The 20,125-nt window shown below is 40.2% G+C and overlaps 1 protein-coding gene across 2 annotated transcripts in view; it reads right to left on the minus strand.

The window, feature by feature from the left end:
• The window catches only part of Grin3a (glutamate ionotropic receptor NMDA type subunit 3A), a 199,242-nt gene that overhangs the window by 113,529 nt on the left and 65,588 nt on the right, over nt 1–20,125 (minus strand). For both annotated transcript variants that reach the window (NM_001198583.2, NM_138546.2), the window contains exon 3: nt 13,904–14,951. In NM_001198583.2, the coding sequence (NP_001185512.1) occupies nt 13,904–14,951 (1,048 nt within the window). The remainder of the gene's footprint in view (nt 1–13,903; nt 14,952–20,125) is intronic.

Raw genomic sequence — 20,125 nt, forward strand, 5'->3', positions numbered from 1 at the left:
AGCAGGTAAACTATTTAAACAGACTCATGACCCTTAAGGAAATAGAAGCAGTCATTAAAAGTCTCCCAAACCAAAGAAGTCTTTCTTTATACAAATGATGAATGGACCAAGAAAGAAATTGGGGAAAAAAACCCTTTTACAATAGCCAGAAATAATACCAAATATCTTGGTACAACTCTAACCTAGAAAGTGAAAAACCTATATAACAAGAACTTCAACTCTCTGACAAAAGAAATTGAGAAACATTGAGGAAGATGGAAAGACCTCCCGTGCTTGTGGATTGGTAGGATTAACATAGTACAAATGACCATCTTGCCAAAAGCAATGTACAGATTCAGTGCAATGCCCATCCAAATTACAACACAATTCTTTAAAGACCTTGAAAGAACAATTCTCAACTTCATATGGAAAATAAAGAGAGAAAAAAACCTAGGATAGCTAAAACAACCCTGAACAATAAAAGGACTTCCAGAGGTATCACCATCCCAGACTTCAAGCTGTACTAGAGCGCAATAGTAATAACAACTGCATAGTATTGGTACAGGAACAGACAGGTTGATCAATGGAATGGAACTAAAGATTCTGAAATAAACCCACACATCTATGTACATTTTATTTTTGACAAAGAATCTAAAACCATACAATGGGGGAGCATTTTCAACAAATGGTGCTGGTCTGACTGGATGCCCTCATGGAGAAGAATGCAAATAGATCCATATCTATCACCTTGTGCAAAACAGAAGTCCAAGTGAATCAAAGAGCTCAAATATAAAACTGGATATACTAAATCTAAACATGGGTCATAGCCTTGAATTCACTGGTACAGGAGAAAATTTCCTGAAGAGAATGCCAATGGCTCACACTCTAAGATCAACAATTGATAAATGGGACCTCATGAAACTCAAAAACTTCTGTAAGGCAAAGGACACTGTCAATAGGACAAAACGGCAGCCTACATATCGAGAAAAAAATCATCAACCCTATATTTTGACAGAAGGCTAATATCCAAAATTTATAAAGAGCTGAAGAAGTTAGATACCAACAATCCAGCTAATATACATGCAGCCACCAAATCCAGACACTATTGCTGATGCCAAGACATGCTGACAGGAGCCTGATACAGCTGTCTCCTGAGAGGCTCTGCCAGAGCATGACAAATACAGAGGCAGATGCTCATAGCCAACTGTGAGAATGGGGTCCCCAGTGGAGGAGTTAGAGAAAGGATTGAAGGAGCTGAAGGGGTTTGCAATAAGAACAATACCAAACAACCAGAGCTGCCAGGGTTTAAACTGCTGTCCAAAGAGTATACATGGACAGACCCATGACTCCAGTTGCATATGTAGCAGAGGATGGCCTTGTTGGGCACCAATGGGAGGAGAAGCCCTTGTTTCTGCCAAGGCTGGATCCCCCAGTGCCAGGGAATGTCAGGGCAGGGAGGAAGGAAGGGGTGCGTGGATGGGTGGGGGAACACCTTCATAGAAGAAGGGAGAGGGGAATAGGATAGGGGGTTTATGGATGGGAAACCAGACAAGGGAATAACATTTGAAATGTAATTAAAAAATACAATAAATAATGGGGTACAGAGCTAAACAGAGAATTCTTAACAGAGGAATCTTGAATGGCCAAGAAGCACTTGAAGAAATGTTCAAAATCCCTAGTCATCAGGGAAATGCAAATCAAAATGACCATCAAATTTCACCTTATACCAGTCAGAATGACTAAATTTTAAAACTTAAGTGATAGCACATGGTAGCAAGGATGTAGAGAAAGAGGAACACTCCTCCATTGCTGGTGGAATTGCGAACTGGTACAACCACTCTGGTAATCATTCTGGTGGTTCCTCAGCAAATTGGAAATAGATCTACCTTAAGACCCAGCTATACCACTCCTGGGCATATAACCAAAAGATGTTCCACTGTACCACAAAGACACATGCTCCACTATGTTTATAACAGCCTAATTTGTAATAGCCAGATATGGGGAAGCAAGCCAGATGTCCCTCAACTGAAGAATGGATACAGAAAATGTGGTTCATTTATATAATGGAATACTACTCAGCTATTAAAAACAAAGACATCATGAATTTTGCAGGCAAATGGTTGGACCTTGACAATATTATCCTGAATGAGGAAACCCAGACCTGAGAGGACATGCATGGTATATACTCACTGATAGGTGGATATTAGCCAAAAAATACAGAATACGCATGATACAACTCACAGACCATAAGAAGTTTAACAAGGAAGAAGAGGCAAGTGAGGATTCTTCAATCCCATGTAGAAGGGGGAACAAAATAATCATTGGAGGCAGAGTATATAGGGGGTGCTGGTTTGGAGAGGGGAGAGGAACAGGAATAGAGGGGCAGGATCGGATCAGGTATGGGGGAGGGGGAGACAGGAGAGAAGCCCAGAGGGCCAGAAAAATATATTGAAATATGCAGCTTCTCAGGGCGTGGCATCGGGAACCTCTATAAACTCCCAGACACCTTGGTTATGAGAGAATCCCAGAGCTCAATAGCAGTGACCTTAGCCAAAATGTCCAACAGTGAGGACATAGCGCCTGAAGAGACTATCTCTAGTAGATTGACAGGGCCCCTAGTGGAGAGGTGGAGTCACCAACCCACCTTTAAAATTTTTGATCCAGAATTGTTCTGGTCTAAAAGAAATGCAGGGACAAAAATAGAGCAAAGACTGAGGGAAAGGCCATCCAGTGACCAGTCCAATTTGGGACCCATAACATGGGTAGACACTAAACCCTGACATTATTATTGATGCTATGTTGTGCTTTCAGACAAGACCCTAGCATGGCTGTCCACTGTGAGGCCCTACCAGCAGCTGACTAAGACAGATACAGACACAGACAACCATTGGACTGAGGTTGGGGACCTCTACAAAAGAGTTAGGGAAGGACTGAAGGAGCTGAAGGGGATGGCAACCCCATAGGAAAACCAGCAATGTCAATTAACCTGGACCCTTGGGAGCTCCCAGAGACTAAGGCACCAACCAAAGAGCATACAGGGGGTTGTTCCAAGGTCCCTAACACAGATGTAGCAGAGGACTGCCTTGTTTGGCCTCAGTGGGAGAGAATGCACCTAATTCTGTAGTGACTTGATGCCTCAGAAAAGGGAGATGCCTGGGGTGTGGGGAGGGAGAGCAACCTCTCAGAGGCAAAGGGGAGAGGCAATGAGGTAAAGAACTTTTGGAGGGGGGACTGGGAAAGGGAGCAGCATTTGAATGTAAGTCAACAAAATAATTAATTAAAATAAAAATATAAATAAATAACTTATAAAAACAGAGTATAGAGCTAAACAGAGAATTCTCAACAGAGGAGTCTCAAAGACCAAGAAATACTTAAAGATATGTTCAAAGACCTTAGTCATCAGGGGAATGCAAATCAAAATGACCCTGAGATTCCATCTTATGCCTGTCAGATGTCTAAGTTCAAAAACTCAAATGACAGCAGATGCTGGTGAGGGTGGGGAGCGTGGGGAACACGCCTCCATTGCTGATGGGAATACAACTGGTACAAACACTTTGGATATCAATTTGGAGGTTTGTCTGAAAACTGGGAATAGTTCTACCTGAACACTCAGCTGTAGCGTTCCTGGGCATATACCTAAAAGGTGTCCTACTTTACCACAGTGACACTTGCTCAATGATGTTCATAGCAGCTTTATTATTAATAGCCAGAAACTGGAAACAACTTGGATGTCCCTCAACTGAAGAATGGATACAGATAATGTGGTACATCTACACAATGGGATACTATTTAGCTATCAAAAACAAAGATATTCTAAACTTTTCAGGCAAATGGATGAAACTGAAGAATATCATCCTGAGTGAGGTAACAAAGACCCAAAAGACATGCGTGGTATGTACTCACATATAAGTGGAAATTACCCATAAAATACTGGATACCCATGCTACACTGCACAGACCCAAAGTAGCAAAAAAAAAAAAAAAAAAAAAAAAAAAAAGAGGAAGCTCCTGGTGAGGATGGGGAACTGAAACAGTCATAGAAGGCAGATGGGGAGAGAACGTGGTAGGAGAAGGGATGGGGAGAGGAAAGTGGAATGTTGAGGATCAGGCATAGGGGGAGACAGGCCAGAGGGACAGTTGGCCATGAGAATGAATGGAAACTTGCATCTGGCAATGATTTGGGGGTGTTTGGGCCATCTGGAGGATGTGTCAGAGAGCTGGGGTTGGGAAGGCTTCCAGGAGTTAATGGGAGTGAGCTTAGCTTAGGTTAGACCCATAGCAGTGAGGATATGAAACCAGGCGGGAACCCCAGTGGAGGGAGAAGGACACCAAACTACCCACAAAACTTTCTACCCCAAATTTGTCCTGTTTACAAGAAATGCAGGGACGAAGATGTAGCAGGAGTGGAGGAAATGGCCAACCAATAACTGGCCCAGCCTGAGACCCATCCCACGGGAAAGCACCAATCCCTGACACTGTTAATGATACTCTGTTTTGCACGCAGATAGAACTCTACAGGAAGATCAACAGAGTCAGCTAATGTTGACCCTTGGCTCTCAGAGACTGAGCCTCCAACCAAAGAGCATGCTCAGGATGCCTCCCTGCTCATACGTAGCAGATCATATGTGCAGTTTGGTTTTCATGTGGGCACAACTTCAGCAGGGGCTGTCCCTAAAGCTGTTGCTCGTCTGTGGAATCTCTTCCCATAACTAGGCTGCCTCGTTTGGCCTCAATGGGAGAAGATGCAGCTAGTCCTGCAGACTTGATGTGCCACTGTGGAGGGATGACCTGGGGTGGGTGTCAGGTTGGGGTGATCCATCCTCTCTGAGGAGAAGGGGATGGGGGGAATGAGGGGAGGGTCTCTGTGAGGAGGGACTTGGAGGTGCCTCAGTGATTGGGATGTAAATGGAGTAAAAATTAAATAATAAATAAGTGAATATTATGTAATAGAAATGTATATCATATGTATACCATATGGATTGGTAACTTGAAGTTTGCCTGGCATCAGAAAAGGTGTGATGATGGCTGCACCACATTGATGGAGAAACCAAGATATTCCATGACAAAACCAAATTTACACAATATCTTTCTACAAATCCAGCACTACAAAGGATAATAAATGGTAAAGCCCAACATAAGGAGGCAAGCTATACCCTAGAAGAAGCAAGAAACTAATCGTCTTGGCAACAAAACAAAGAGAATGAAAGCACACAAACATAACCTCACATCCAAATATGAATATAAAGGGAAACAATAATCACTATTCCTTAATATCTCTCAATATCAATGGCCTCAACTCCCCAATAAAAAGACATAGATTAACAAACTGGATACGCAACGAGGACCCTGCTTTCTGCTGCCTACAGGAAACACACCTCAGAGACAAAGACAGACACTACCTCAGAGTGAAAGGCTGGAAAACAACTTTCCAAGCAAATGGTCAGAAGAAGCAAGCTGGAGTAGCCATTCTAATATCAAATAAAATCAATTTCCAACTAAAAGTCATCAAAAAAGATAAGGAAGGACACTTCATATTCATCAAAGGAAAAATCCACCAAGATGAACTCTCAATCCTAAATATCTATGCCCCAAATACAAGGGCACCTACATACGTAAAAGAAACCTTACTAAAGCTCAAAACACACATTGCACCTCACACAATAATAGTGGGAGATTTCAACACCCCACTCTCATCAATGGACAGATCATGGAAACAGAAATTAAACAGTGATGTCGACAGACTAAGAGAAGTCATGAGCCAAATGGACTTAACGGATATTTATAGAACATTCTATCCTAAAGCAAAAGGATATACCTTCTTCTCAGCTCCTCATGGTACATTCTCCAAAATTGACCATATAATTGGTCAAAAAACGGGCCTCAACAGGTACAGAAAGATAGAAATAATCCCATGCGTGCTATCGGACCACCACGGCCTAAAACTGGTCTTCAATAACACTAAGGGAAGAATGCCCACATATACGTGGAAATTGAACAATGCTCTACTCAATGATAACCTGGTCAAGGAAGAAATAAAGAAAGAAATTAAAAACTTTTTAGAATTTAATGAAAATGAAGATACAACATACCCAAACTTATGGGACACAATGAAAGCTGTGCTAAGAGGAAAACTCATAGCGCTGAGTGCCTGTAGAAAGAAACAGGAAAGAGCATATGTCAGCAGCTTGACAGCACACCTAAAAGCTCTAGAACAAAAAGAAGCAAATACACCCAGGAGGAGCAGAAGGCAGGAAATAATCAAACTCAGAGCTGAAATCAACCAAGTAGAAACAAAAAGGACCATAGAAAGAATCAACAGAACCAAAAGTTGGTTCTTTGAGAAAATCAACAAGATAGATAAACCCTTAGCCAGACTAACGAGAGGACACAGAGAGTGCGTCCAAATTAACAAAATCAGAAATGAAAAGGGAGACATAACTACAGATTCAGAGGAAATTCAAAAAATCATCAGATCTTACTATAAAAACCTATATTCAACAAAATTTGAAAATCTTCAGGAAATGGACAATTTCCTAGACAGATACCAGGTATCGAAGTTAAATCAGGAACAGATAAACCAGTTAAACAACCCCATAACTCCTAAGGAAATAGAAGCAGTCATTAAAGGTCTCCCAACCAAAAAGAGTCCAGGTCCAGACGGGTTTAGTGCAGAATTCTATCAAACCTTCATAGAAGACCTCATACCAATATTATCCAAACTATTCCACAAAATTGAAACAGATGGAGCCCTACCGAATTCCTTCTACGAAGCCACAATTACTCTTATACCTAAACCACACAAAGACACAACAAAGAAAGAGAACTTCAGACCAATTTCCCTTATGAATATCGACGCAAAAATACTCAATAAAATTCTGGCAAACCGAATTCAAGAGCACATCAAAACAATCATCCACCATGATCAAGTAGGCTTCATCCCAGGCATGCAGGGATGGTTTAATATACGGAAAACCATCAACGTGATCCATTATATAAACAAACTGAAAGAACAGAACCACATGATCATTTCATTAGATGCTGAGAAAGCATTTGACAAAATTCAACACCCCTTCATGATAAAAGTCCTGGAAAGAATAGGAATTCAAGGCCCATACCTAAACATAGTAAAAGCCATATACAGCAAACCAGTTGCTAACATTAAACTAAATGGAGAGAAACTTGAAGCAATCCCACTAAAATCAGGGACTAGACAAGGCTGCACACTCTCTCCCTACTTATTCAATATAGTTCTTGAAGTTCTAGCCAGAGCAATCAGACAACAAAAGGAGATCAAAGGGATACAGATCGGAAAAGAAGAGGTCAAAATATCACTATTTGCAGATGACATGATAGTATATTTAAGTGATCCCAAAAGTTCCACCAGAGAACTACTAAAGCTGATAAACAACTTCAGCAAAGTGGCTGGGTATAAAATTAACTCAAATAAATCAGTTGCCTTCCTCTATACAAAAGAGAAACAAGCCGAGAAAGAAATTAGGGAAACGACACCCTTCATAATAGACCCAAATAATGTAAAGTACCTCGGTGTGACTTTAACCAAGCAAGTAAAAGATCTGTACAATAAGAACTTCAAGACACTGAGGAAAGAAATTGAAGAAGACCTCAGAAGATGGAAAGATCTCCCATGCTCATGGATTGGCAGGATTAATATAGTAAAAATGGCCATTTTACCAAAAGCAATCTACAGATTCAATGCAATCCCCATCAAAATACCAATCCAATTCTTCAAAGAGTTAGACAGAACAATTTGCAAATTCATCTGGAATAACAAAAAACCCAGGATAGCTAAAGCTATCCTCAACAATAAAAGGACTTCAGGGGGAATCACTATCCCTGAACTCAAGCAGTATTACAGAGCAATAGTGATAAAAACTGCATGGTATTGGTACAGAGACAGACAGATAGACCAATGGAATAGAATTGAAGACCCAGAAATGAACCCACACACCTATGGTCACTTGATTTTTGACAAAGGAGCCAAAACCATCCAATGGAAAAAAGATAGCATTTTCAGCAAATGGTGCTGGTTCAACTGGAGGGCAACATGTAGAAGAATGCAGATCGATCCATGCTTATCACCCTGTACAAAGCTTAAGTCCAAGTGGATCAAGGACCTCCACATCAAACCAGACACACTCAAACTAATAGAAGAAAAACTAGGGAAGCTTCTGGAACACATGGGCACTGGAAAAAATTTCCTGAACAAAACACCAATGGCTTATGCTCTAAGATCAAGAATCGACAAATGGGATCTCATAAAACTGCAAAGCTTCTGTAAGGCAAAGGACACTGTGGTTAGGACAAAACGGCAACCAACAGATTGGGAAAAGATCTTTACCAATCCTACAACAGATAGAGGCCTTATATCCAAAATATACAAAGATCTCAAGAAGTTAGACCGCAGGGAAACAAATAACCCTATTAAAAAATGGGGTTCAGAGCTAAACAAAGAATTCACAGCTGAGGAATGCCAAATGGCTGAGAAACACCTAAAGAAATGTTCAACATCTTTAGTCATAAGGGAAATGCAAATCAAAACAACCCTGAGATTTCACCTCACACCAGTGAGAATGGCTAAGATCAAAAACTCAGGTGACAGCAGATGCTGGCAAGGTTGTGGAGAATGAGGAACACTCCTCCATTGTTGGTGGGATTGCAGACTGGTAAAACCATTCTGGAAATCAGTCTGGAGGTTCCTCAGAAAATTGGACATTGAACTGCCTGAGGATCCAGCTATACCTCTCTTGGGCATATACCCAAAAGATGCCTCAACATATAAAAGAGACACGTGCTCCACTATGTTCATCGCAGCCTTATTTATAATAGCCAGAAAACGGAAAGAACCCAGATGCCCTTCAACAGAGGAATGGATACAGAAAATGTGGTACATCTACACAATGGAATATTACTCAGCTATCAAAAACAACGAGTTTCTGAAATTCGTAGGCAAATGCTTGGAACTGGAAAATATCATCCTGAGTGAGCTATCCCAATCACAGAAAGACATACATGGTATGCACTCATTGATAAGTGGCTATTAGCCCAAATGCTTGAATTACCCTAGATCCCTAGAACAAACGAAACTCAAGACGGATGATCAAAATGTGAATGCTTCACTCCTTCTTTAAATGAGGAAAAAGAATACCCTTGGCAGGGAAGGGAGAGGCAAAGATTAAAACAGAGACTGAAGGAACACCCATTCAGAGCCTGCCCCACATGTGGCCCATACATATACAGCCACCCAATTAGACAAGATGGATGAAGCAAAGAAGTGCAGACCGACAGGAGCCGGATGTAGATCGCTCCTGAGAGACACAGCCAGAATACAGCAAATACAGAGGCGAATGCCAGCAGCAAACCACTGAACTGAGTATAGGTCCCCTATTGAAGGAATCAGAGAAAGAACTGGAAGAGCTTGAAGGGGCTCGAGACCCCAAAAGTACAACAATGCCAAGCAACCAGAGCTTCCAGGGACTAAGCCACTACCTAAAGACTATACATGGACTGACCCTGGACTCTGACCTCATAGGTAGCAATGAATATCCTAGTAAGAGCACCAGTGGAAGGGGAAGCCCTGGGTCCTGCTAAGACTGAACCCCCAGTGAACTAGTCTATGGGGGGAGGGCGGCAATGGGGGGAGGGTTGGGAGGGGAACACCCATAAGGAAAGGGAGGGGGGAGGGGGATGTTTGCCCGGAAACCGGGAAAGGGAATAACACTCGAAATGTATATAAGAAATACTCAAGTTAATAAAAAAAAATGAAAAAAAAGAAATACCCAATGTAATAAAGATTTTAAAAAAAGAAAAAGAAATACCCAATTTAATAAAGATGAAAAAAAAAAAAAAGAGTGGTTTGTATCCCCAATGAAACTCTGTTGGAGAAAATTAATTTTCATTTGAGAGCGGTTATTAATTGGAAACAGCTTCTGAATCAGGGAGGAAGATTTGTGTTTAAGCCTTTCAATGCTGGGACCTCATCTGGCCAGACCTGTGTTGGCCCCAGGGATGCCACCACAATCAATATAAGTTCACTGTGCATCACGACTGGCGTGTTTAGACGGCCTTGGTTCTTTGATGTCCTGCATTCACTCTGGATTCCTTCCACCCGCCCTTCTGCAGGGTTTCTGAACCCAGAAGGGAGGGATTTGATATATGCAATTCAAGACCGAGTGTTCCAAGGAGTCTTGTTCTCTGCACATTGTCTGGCTGTGGGTCTCTGTATTTCTTCCTATCTACTGCAGGAAGAAACGTCTTTGATAAGGGCTGAGCAAGGCACTGATTTATCAGTAAGCAGGACGCTGTGAGGAGTCATCTCATTGCTGCATGACTTTAGCACAGTGGTTGAAACCTTCCTAATGCTCTGATCCTTTAGCACCGTTTCTCATGTGGTGATTCCCATCCATGATATTATTTTGTTGCTATTTTATTACCACAATTTCACCACTGCTATCAATCATAATGTGAATGAGTGACAGGCAGGATATCTGATATGCAACCCCTCTGAGGTTTACTATCCACAGTTTGAGAACCATTGTTTTAGGAGAAAAGTAAGATTTGCTTTTCCCCTAGATCCCTGGTGTATTTAGTCTAAGGTTCTTGGACAACCAGCGTGATAAAGGATGTGTTTGACTTCATAGTATCCTTAAATCTAACCATGTATTGGTTGGTGTACTCCAACCAGTCTTGTGCCAGTATTGCAAGTGACTGCTATAGATTGAAGGGATTGTAGCTGGATTGGTGTTTACCTTTCCTCTTTGGTAGCATATAGAGTACTTTCTAGGACAATTGATACTAAAATGTGAGGCTAAAAGATCTAGATAGGGACCAAGTCCACTTTTCCATGCCCATTGAGTTGTATACATACAGTGTTCAGCAATAGGGCCTTGCCATCATTTTGTGGAGAACAACAAATAGCTTTAGTAATGGCGTGGGTGGTTTGCGGGTTTCACAAGGACCCTTGAACCAACAACTTCATTAAATATAAAGCATTCCTGGAATGCTTCATTTAGTTTCAAAAGGTGTGTAGTTAGGGTTCTATCTACACTGATAATTGTCAATTCCATTGGGTTGCCTTCATATGGGACCTATATTATAGGTGTATATTTTAGGAATATTTACTGTAATAGGTCTCCTGTGGCACGTCAAATGGCTCTTGCTTTAGATGTTCCCCCCTTCATGGACCCCCTCATACCCATTTGATCCTCTCTTTCCAGTCCCACTCCTCTTTATCCATCCATAACTGTCTATTATACTTTTTGTTCCTAGGGAAATCTCTCCCTCCTTGTAGTCCCTTGCTCTATACCTAATCTCTGTGGTTATGTGGATTATAGATTTCTTATCAAAGACTGTACAGATACTGTCCACATATAATTGATTTGTGATATATTTGTCTTTATTAGATTGAATATATACTACCTTTGCCATTATCAGCCTAGGTTATCTCATTTGAATGATTATTTTCTAGCCCTATCAGTTCATCTGTGAATTTTATGATTATATTTTTAATGCCTGAATAATATTTCATTGTATAGATTTCACATTTTCTCTATTTATCTGTTCATAGACATCTAGTCTACTTCCTATTATTTCTATGATGAATACAGCTGCAATATACATGGTTGCACAAATGTCTCTGTGGTAGGACAAAGCATCCTTTGTGTATGTGGCTGATATAACCAGATATTGAGGTATATCAATTCCCACCTTCCTGAAGAACTGACACACTGATTTCCACATTGGCTGATATGTTTGTACTCTCACCCGCAATGGAGAAATGTTCCCCTTTCCGGACATCCTGTCAGCATAAAATCTCATATAACATTGATCTTGGATATTCCTAGTAGTGTAAGATAATCTCTCAAAGTAGTTCCCTGATGTCTACGGATGTTGAACATTTCTTTAGGTGTTTCACAGCCATTTGCATGGTTATTTTTGAGAATTCTCTGATGAGATTTGTACCCCCCTTTTAATTAGACTATTATTTTCTTTACCTCCAGTTAATGGATTTTTTGAGTCTTTATATATTTTGTATATTATTTGTCAAGTGTAGAATTGGTAAAAATATTTCTCAATTTTGTAACCTACCACTTTATCTGAATAAAGACACTCTTAAATACAAAAAAAAAAAGAAAGAAAGACTAGACTTAGGTCCTCTTGTTTTGATCATGGCGTGTTCTCAGTGTTTCCCATCTATACCAACTATTTCCTATGTATTTGGATATACTCTGCTTAGGATCTGCATTTCCATAAGGCCTTCACTATATCCTCAGACCTGATTCCAATGGCTTCCTTGGCCTTGTTCACGTTAGGTAGGCTGGAGAGTCTACTTACCGGCTAAAATGAACACTGTTTTAATCTAGGGAGAACACCGATATGACTATCCTGGCCTGAGTGTTACAGGAGTATTAAGTGTACCAATTGTCTTTCTTATTCTTGTAGCTCAATATCTGAGAAAAGCAAATTAATGCAAGAAGGGATTATTTCATTTTATGTTGAAGGGATACAGACAATTGCAAAGAAGCTATGATGGCATGAATGTGGCACAGTTGATCATATGACTACAAAGAGAGATGTGTTAATCCTCATCTGGACTCCATTTTACTATTTTCATTCATTTCCTGCCCCCGGACCATGGGGCTGTGCTTCCCACATTCAGGGTAGGTCTTCTTTCCATCCGCTGTTAAACATATCTGGGAACATACACCCTAGGCCACTCCAAGTCCAGTCAAACTAAAAAGAATCACTTCATCATGATTTGTATTTGTCTTCCCTCCATATTTCCTTCTATCTCCAGAGTTGGATGTCTGAGGCATCCAATACAGATAGAATTTTCTCAAGTGCCCTTGGACTTTCTAATAATACTGTAAGGAAGCTTCCTTAGCCCAAAGTGGCTGACTATACAACTTTTCTTACTCTGTAAGAACACCCTGCCCTTAATTAATCTTGCTACCTCAGTTCAGAACTCCTTCAGGTTTCATAAGTTTCCTCCCAACTGTGTGCTTATGATAAAATGCCAGGTCTTTCAATTTCTTTTGGTATTTTAACAATAAAATAAATGGTTTGCTATTTATAATATGCTTTCTTTTATTTATTTCTATTAATTGTCCCCAAAAGTAATTAATCAGCTTGTTAGAAATGTCTGTGGGTAAAATGCTATAAGTTATTGTGCTGCAAAACTACTCCCTAATAGCCATTCTGTCAGATGATTAAACAGCCAAGAAAAGCTATACTTATAGATGTTTGTACAAGCAATATTATCTCTAAAATAAATATCCACAATGCTCCCAATTCTGTTTTACTTAATGAAATAATAACAGAGAGCAACCATAATCCCCTTAGTTTAATTGGGTAAAACTTTTTAAACTGACCTATGCTGTCAGCAGAGAGAATATTTGGATGTACCTGATCATATTTATATATGCATACAGGTGAATCTCTCTCTCTCTCTCTCTCTCTCTCTCTCTCTCTCTCTCTCTCTCTGGGTGTGTGTGTGTGTGTGTGTGTGTGTGTGTGTGTGTGTGTGTGTGTATGTGTGTGTGTTTGCCTCTATATGCATGTGTATGTAGATACAAGCAGTCAACCTTGAAGGTTCTCAGGATGCCATCCATCTTGGTTTTATATACAAGTCTTTTACTGTTCCTGAACTCACTGGTCAACAAACCCACCCCTGCAGTGCTGGGATTAGAAGCAAACATCAACCCTTGCCTCCAAAATTTTTATGTGAGCTCTGTGGACAAAACCTAGATCCTTATCTTATGCTATTCTTAGTTTACTGACTGAACCATCTCCCCAGCCTTACTTAAAGAATGTTTTTGAATCAAATGAGAAAGGCAGGTATACCACAGAATTAGACAAAACACAGTTACCATAGCAACCAGGAAAGGTGGGGTAAAGGAATCAATTACCTTAGGGTCATGAATTCCAGAAAGCTCTTCATAGATCTTCTCACCTACCATGACAGCAGCCAAGTTCGCTGTGTATGTAGAAAGGCAAAACATACAGAAAATGGCCCAAAGATTCATCAGAAACCTTCCAGTCCAGCATTTTGGGGGTTTGATGGCTGCTGTTCTGCCAAACAGAAGGGCATAGCAGACATTCAAAGCTGAGGAGAAGGAGAAGACTTTGTTTCTGTTCCTCCCCTTAGGGGTCATACCAAAGGGGCTCTTCCATTCATACAGAGTGAGAAAAATGGCAGTGATATGGAGAGCCACGAAAATTCCCAGCCACATGGTCCAGTGGAGTGGCCACATGAAGGCTCCAATTGGAGCTGCTGTGTCTCGAGTCCTCACTAAGATCCCCAAACTGGTTGAGAAGAAAGGGCTGGTGAAATCTATCACCTGGCTTCGTGCGGTATTGATGCTGAAAGAAGTGACCGCCATGTTGGCTGTCCCACTCAGGAGATCACCAACCAGCCCAGTCCAGTGACCATTTTTCCAAGCTCCGTACTTTCCATCCCCTACAATGTAGAGGTCAAAGTCAAAGTTCATGTCTTCTGCTAGCTGCTCCAGGAGATCGATGCAGTACCCATAACAGCACTTCTTGAACTTGATTGGCACTGTGTCATTACTGCTATGCAGGCTGCTAAACAGACGATCCAGCATGGAAGAGTCGTTAGTCATAGGGTCTAGACAGAGCTGTCCAGCAGGGCATAAGCCTTCATCGTCTACTTCTCTCGTGAAAACAAATGGGTGTTCAATCAATGTCACCACTCTCAAGTGTAACTTGTTTGGGTGCTGGAAGTGGGTTTTGTGCCTCTGGGCCTGCTCTGGCCATATTCCAGAGTCCATGACTATCCTTCCTCCTTGCCAGCTGCCCAGGCGAGTCCACATTGGCTTTCCCATAGGGTCGTGCTGCAAGTTCCAGATGAAAAAGTTGTTCTCTGAGCTGATGATGGTGGAGCCCTTTACTTTGATGGAACCACTGAGACCTCTGAAAGTGGTGTTGGCTAAAAACCTGGTAAAGAGGATCAAAGGTAGAACATAAGAAAGATAGGCAATGCCAGAGTCAAGTACCAGTGCCAATCGATTCCCGCTTCTCTGTCTTAATGAAAAGAAGCCCTCCTAACAGGACTTCTTTTATTTTTTTTTGAGATTGTAATATAATCACATCACTTTCCCATTTCCTTTCCTCCCTCCAAACCTTTTTGTATACCTTTCCTTTCTCTCTTTAAAATTCACTTTCTTTTATTAATTTATTGCATACATATATGTGCAACTTGATTTTTCTGTATAATGTTACTTGTGTGTACAATACCATTTTATTTGGCATTGTAAAACCAATTGGTATGCTGTTTGCTGGGGAGTCCAACTTTTAAAAACAAAGGTTTTTGTCTACATTTTCTTCAAGAATATAGACTTTATGGAAATGTTCTATTTCATTTAACTAATGGTACCTTCACATTCAGGTTCTAGTTCTGGCAAAGTACTTGACAATTGGTTTTACTCCAAATATTTTAATTGATTTTTTAAAAGAAGCACTTATTGCTGTTATATACTATTTCAGGTTCCCAACTTAATGGAGGTTCCAGAAACCTTTGACATTCGGTTCTACTGTTTACTATATTTGATTCTGATGAAATCCATTCGATGAAATTTTTGGTATAGAAATGAGTTTCAATCAATATGTATTGTGATGGTTTGCATATGCTTGGCCCAGAGAGTGGCACTATTAGAAGGTGTGGCCTTGTTGGAGGATGTGTGTCACTGTGAGGTGGGCTTGGAGACCCTCCTCCTAGCTCCTCCTAGGATGCTGAGGCTGTTCCTGGCTTCCTTTGGGTGAAGATGTAGAACTCAGCTCTCCCTGCACCATGCCTGCCTGGATGCTGTGATGCTGCCGTGCTCCCGCCTTGATAATGGACTGAACCTCTGAACCTGTAAGCTAGCCCCAATTAAATGTCCTTTTTAAAACTTACATTGGTCATGGTGTCTGTTCACAGCAATAAGACCCTAACTAAGACATGTATATTCTTTTTTATAATTGTTTAAAATTGCATTCATAACATCAGGGAATAGCCAGCTTTTGTACAGTGTTTTTCCTTGTGGAGTGGAAAAATTAGCATATCGCTCCTCATGGGGCCAATCAGAGATGCATGCTGGATATTATCCACAGAACAAAGAAAAGGATGATAAATAAACTTGCTGTTCCCAGGACAGCCTTAGGCTACCTTCCCTCATCATTAGAGGAAAACAACTGAGCCTGACTCTAGAGAAAGACTCTGCCAGAAGTCAAAGCAAGGAAAATGACTAACTAAATGTGACATGATTTCTAGCACTGTGAGCACTGTCAGAGTGTCTTTTGGCATTGACTAGATGGGAAAAATGCTTGGTCACAGCACTTGTCTTTCTTGAGCAGAAACAGGAGATAAGAGCTGACACGTCCTTAATTATGATATAAGAGCTAACACATATGCTTAATTATGACGTAAGAGCTGACACATATGCTTATTTATGATGTAAGAACTTACACATACGCTTAATTATGATGTAAGAGCTTACACATATGCTTAATTATGACTCCTTTTATTTTTTTCAGAATAAGAGCTCAGATTTGGTGTCAGATGGACCTGCATTTGAATCTTGACTCAGTTACTCAGTAGTAATGACCCTGAGCAGATTCCTTGACTCAGAGATTCAATTTCATCATTAGCAAAATGGGAAAACTAATCTGTGGTGAGTTTCAAGGCTTGCAAACAGTGCACGCAGCACACAGCGTACCTTCTGACATAGAGCTATGGTGGTGTTAGCTGGAGACCAAACCATTGCCTTCGGATAAACCCTTAACAGTGACTTCAGCATATTTAAAATAAAAAGTAATTAAATTGACATGTGGGATGTAGCACAGTAGGGATTTTGAGGAGCCCATTGACACAGGTCTAGCTGCTCAGAGAAACAGTTTCATGAATTGCCTGGCACATATATTATTTCATAATTTGCAAACGTGAAAGGAGTCTTGCTAAGAAGCCATATTGCCTCAGAAGGAATAGAGAAGAATCAGAAAGTGTAAAATGTGCCCTAATTTTCATTAGCGATAAGTGTAAATCACATTTGAAGATACTACTGTCACTGAAGGCAGCGCGACCATTTGTTGCAGTAGATTGCATGCATTGGCAATCACTCATGTCAGTGCACCCCAGTGGGACTCTACTACTTAGATAAATTCTATTTTGCAACAAGTAATGAAGTCTCAGCTATCTTAGACTTTAAAACAGTTCTCTACTTCAGAGAAGCAGGGACCCACATCATTAAAATCATATATAAATTAATCAATTGATGATTCCCTCAGCGCTGTAGAAGAAGAGCGAGTGTGATGGTGTATTTAATGAGATACTTTTAGATTTTTTTTTTAAGAGCATGCACACACAGAGGCTGCTGGCATCACCCAGGGGATGAAAGAGCTGGTAGTAAATGGGCAAGTTTCATTTGGCCAATTTTGTGATCACAGAGACATAAAGTAAAGGCTGTACAAAAGAGAACTCTTTATTAGTTTAAGACTATTTGGGGCTTAAAGATGATGGAGTTTTTAACTGGGAGGACCTGGAAGAGATTATCTCTGACTAAATATATATTTGAATAATCTCAATAAAAGGCATTAAAAGTCTGTAGAAATCTACATAGTTCTCACAGTATGGTAAAGCAATTTTTGTTATCAATGTAAATATTTTTTGTATCAGTGTGAATATTTAACATGGCCATGGCAGAAGGACAATGTCTCTGCAGCAGGAAGAGAGAGAGAGAGAGAGAGAGAGAGAGAGAGAGAGAGAGAGAGAGAGAGAGTCAATCAGGATGGTAATTCATGTTTTACAGCAAACTGTTATGAAGAACTTTTGTTAGAAAATTTGCACTTATGACAGATCATTTGTGTCTGTTTTATTTTCCATTTTATAGTGGGGATAAATGAAAACCCTTTCACGGATAGCTTTTAGTTACAGACACCCTCACCATGTATTCTTTGTGAAAGAATGGCAATGGGTAGCCAAGTCTGGATTTTTCACTCTATTACCTGAAAGATTAAAAGGTTGAAATCCCATTTTTGATTAAATTGAATTCCACCATGCTCTTCTATACTTGCCCTGGGCTCTTCTTGGATGAACAAGAAAGAAAAAGAAAATGAGGAATCATTTTGTTGGTGAGATAAATGGATACAAACCACTTAGCACTATGCTTAGCACTTACGGTTATTGAGGTAAAAGCCTCCTTATTGGCTTAAAGAGTTCAAAGTCTATTTGTGGGGAAAAGAAAGTGAATAAGTAATTCAGGCAGTTCAAGTAGTGAGTGATATGGGAGGGGTTTCCCAACCTGGGATGCTCTGACCTAGGGTTCCAAAGTAAGAATCCTAAGATTCTTACTTTGGAAGAAGAGCAGGGCTGAGTTCTGGGGAGAAGTTCCTCTTTTCCAGGAGGAGAAGCTGGAAAGTGATGCAATTATGTGGGCAATATGCATGTACAAAATCTAAAAATGTATGCCAGTAGACATAAGGAGTTAAAAAAAAAACTCGGAGACAAGGGGTGGAAAATGAATTATGTCAGATACGAGTTCTCATTGAAGGGAGTAGTGGGGCCACTGAGGACATTTTGTTGGGTAGGGGTGTGAGTTTTAATTTGCTAGGTTTCTAGATGGTACTTTTGAAGGAGGAAGAAGCTGACCACAGTTCCTGTGTAAGGAAAGATTTTTTTGTTCCCTTCCTAACATCTAATCTTCCTTTCCCCCTGTCATTCCATAAGTAGCAGAAGCAAAGAGGAGATAGTATAATTGAGAGATATTTCATCTTCCCAAAGAAGAATTTAAGAGGACAGATGCACAGGCCTTCATTTAGTTCACAAACCATACTGAGAATATACAAAACTCAGCTCGATGAAATGGCCTGAAAAGAAGACCTGTAGGATGTAACTGATGACAAGGACATCATAATCCTGGAGGGCAATGATGGTGTGAAAAATGGGCAAACATAATCTTAAATTTGTTCAACAGAATTGAGAGCTTGCATTCAAAGCAGTAATAAAATCACCATTTTTTTTTTTTTTTGGTGATTATCCATCAGCTGCTACAACCTTAATACGAGCTCTCCTGACATCTTCCAGATTCAGAAATGTTATAAAGAAAACAGGTAAAAACTGTGAGAGAGGGCAGTAAACACGACAATATGGTTGGAATGTGAAGTAGAAAACATTAAAATTTAATGTTGGGAAAACAGGTGGCACGCAGAGTCCAGAGGTTCACACACCTGCTTCATAAGCTTGGATTTTATTTTAATAATAAAACAAGAGGCAGAGAGATTTCGGAGCAGTTTAATGACATAGCCAGAGGTTCGCAATAGTTGTATTGACTTGAAAACAAGTAAAATGTCTACAAGAAAGAAGAGATGATGAGCCCAAGGCCGTGCAGAATATTATAATGTATTTGATATTGGTGCACAGACTCATGTGACTTGAATCTTGCTGTAGAAGCAAGAACCTGGTAAGAACCTACGTAGGCCCTGAGCTTTGCACACAAGTTTTCAAAAAGCAGTTCAGAGCCTCCCGAGGTACCATGCTACATAAAAGAATGAGGCCCAGTAGTTCATTTGGCTTTATTAAAAGCTTCTAATTATGCTACTAGTCAATAAATCAGTGTTGATTTGTAAGGTAATATAAATAAAAATGTTAGGTTGAAAAATACATCAAGCTACCTTTGAGATAGCTCACAGTATTTACCACATTGGCGTTGAATATATTTATATCTTAAAAGCCATATTTGCATACACAATCTTGACATGCTAATTGAAAGATGTTCTTATTCATTAAAGCGAATGAAGAAAGATGTTCAAAAAAATGACGCATCAATCATTCAAACATTTAATTATTCACTAATAGTCACTGTATTGCATGCACTGTTTGAGAAGCTACGTGCAGAGTGGAGCTGATAGTTTATACTCCACACTGAGAGAAAGAAAAACATTTCAGGAAAGTAATGCATGCCTGATATTTTGGAAAACTACCTGCAAAAGGGAAAGTAAAGGTGGCAAGGACTTCTCTTTGAGAAGATGACCGCTTATTAACAACAGAGTCCATTATCACTGATGTGGGTGTGTGTTTGACATCTTTGAGAGAAGTATAGTTGAAAATAAAATAAGAGAAAAACATGTAGAAGAAT

This window comes from Rattus norvegicus, chromosome 5, assembly GCF_021556685.1.
Source record: "Rattus norvegicus strain SHRSP/BbbUtx chromosome 5, alternate assembly SHRSP_T2T, whole genome shotgun sequence".
In the NCBI taxonomy this organism is placed as follows: Eukaryota; Metazoa; Chordata; class Mammalia; order Rodentia; family Muridae; genus Rattus; species Rattus norvegicus.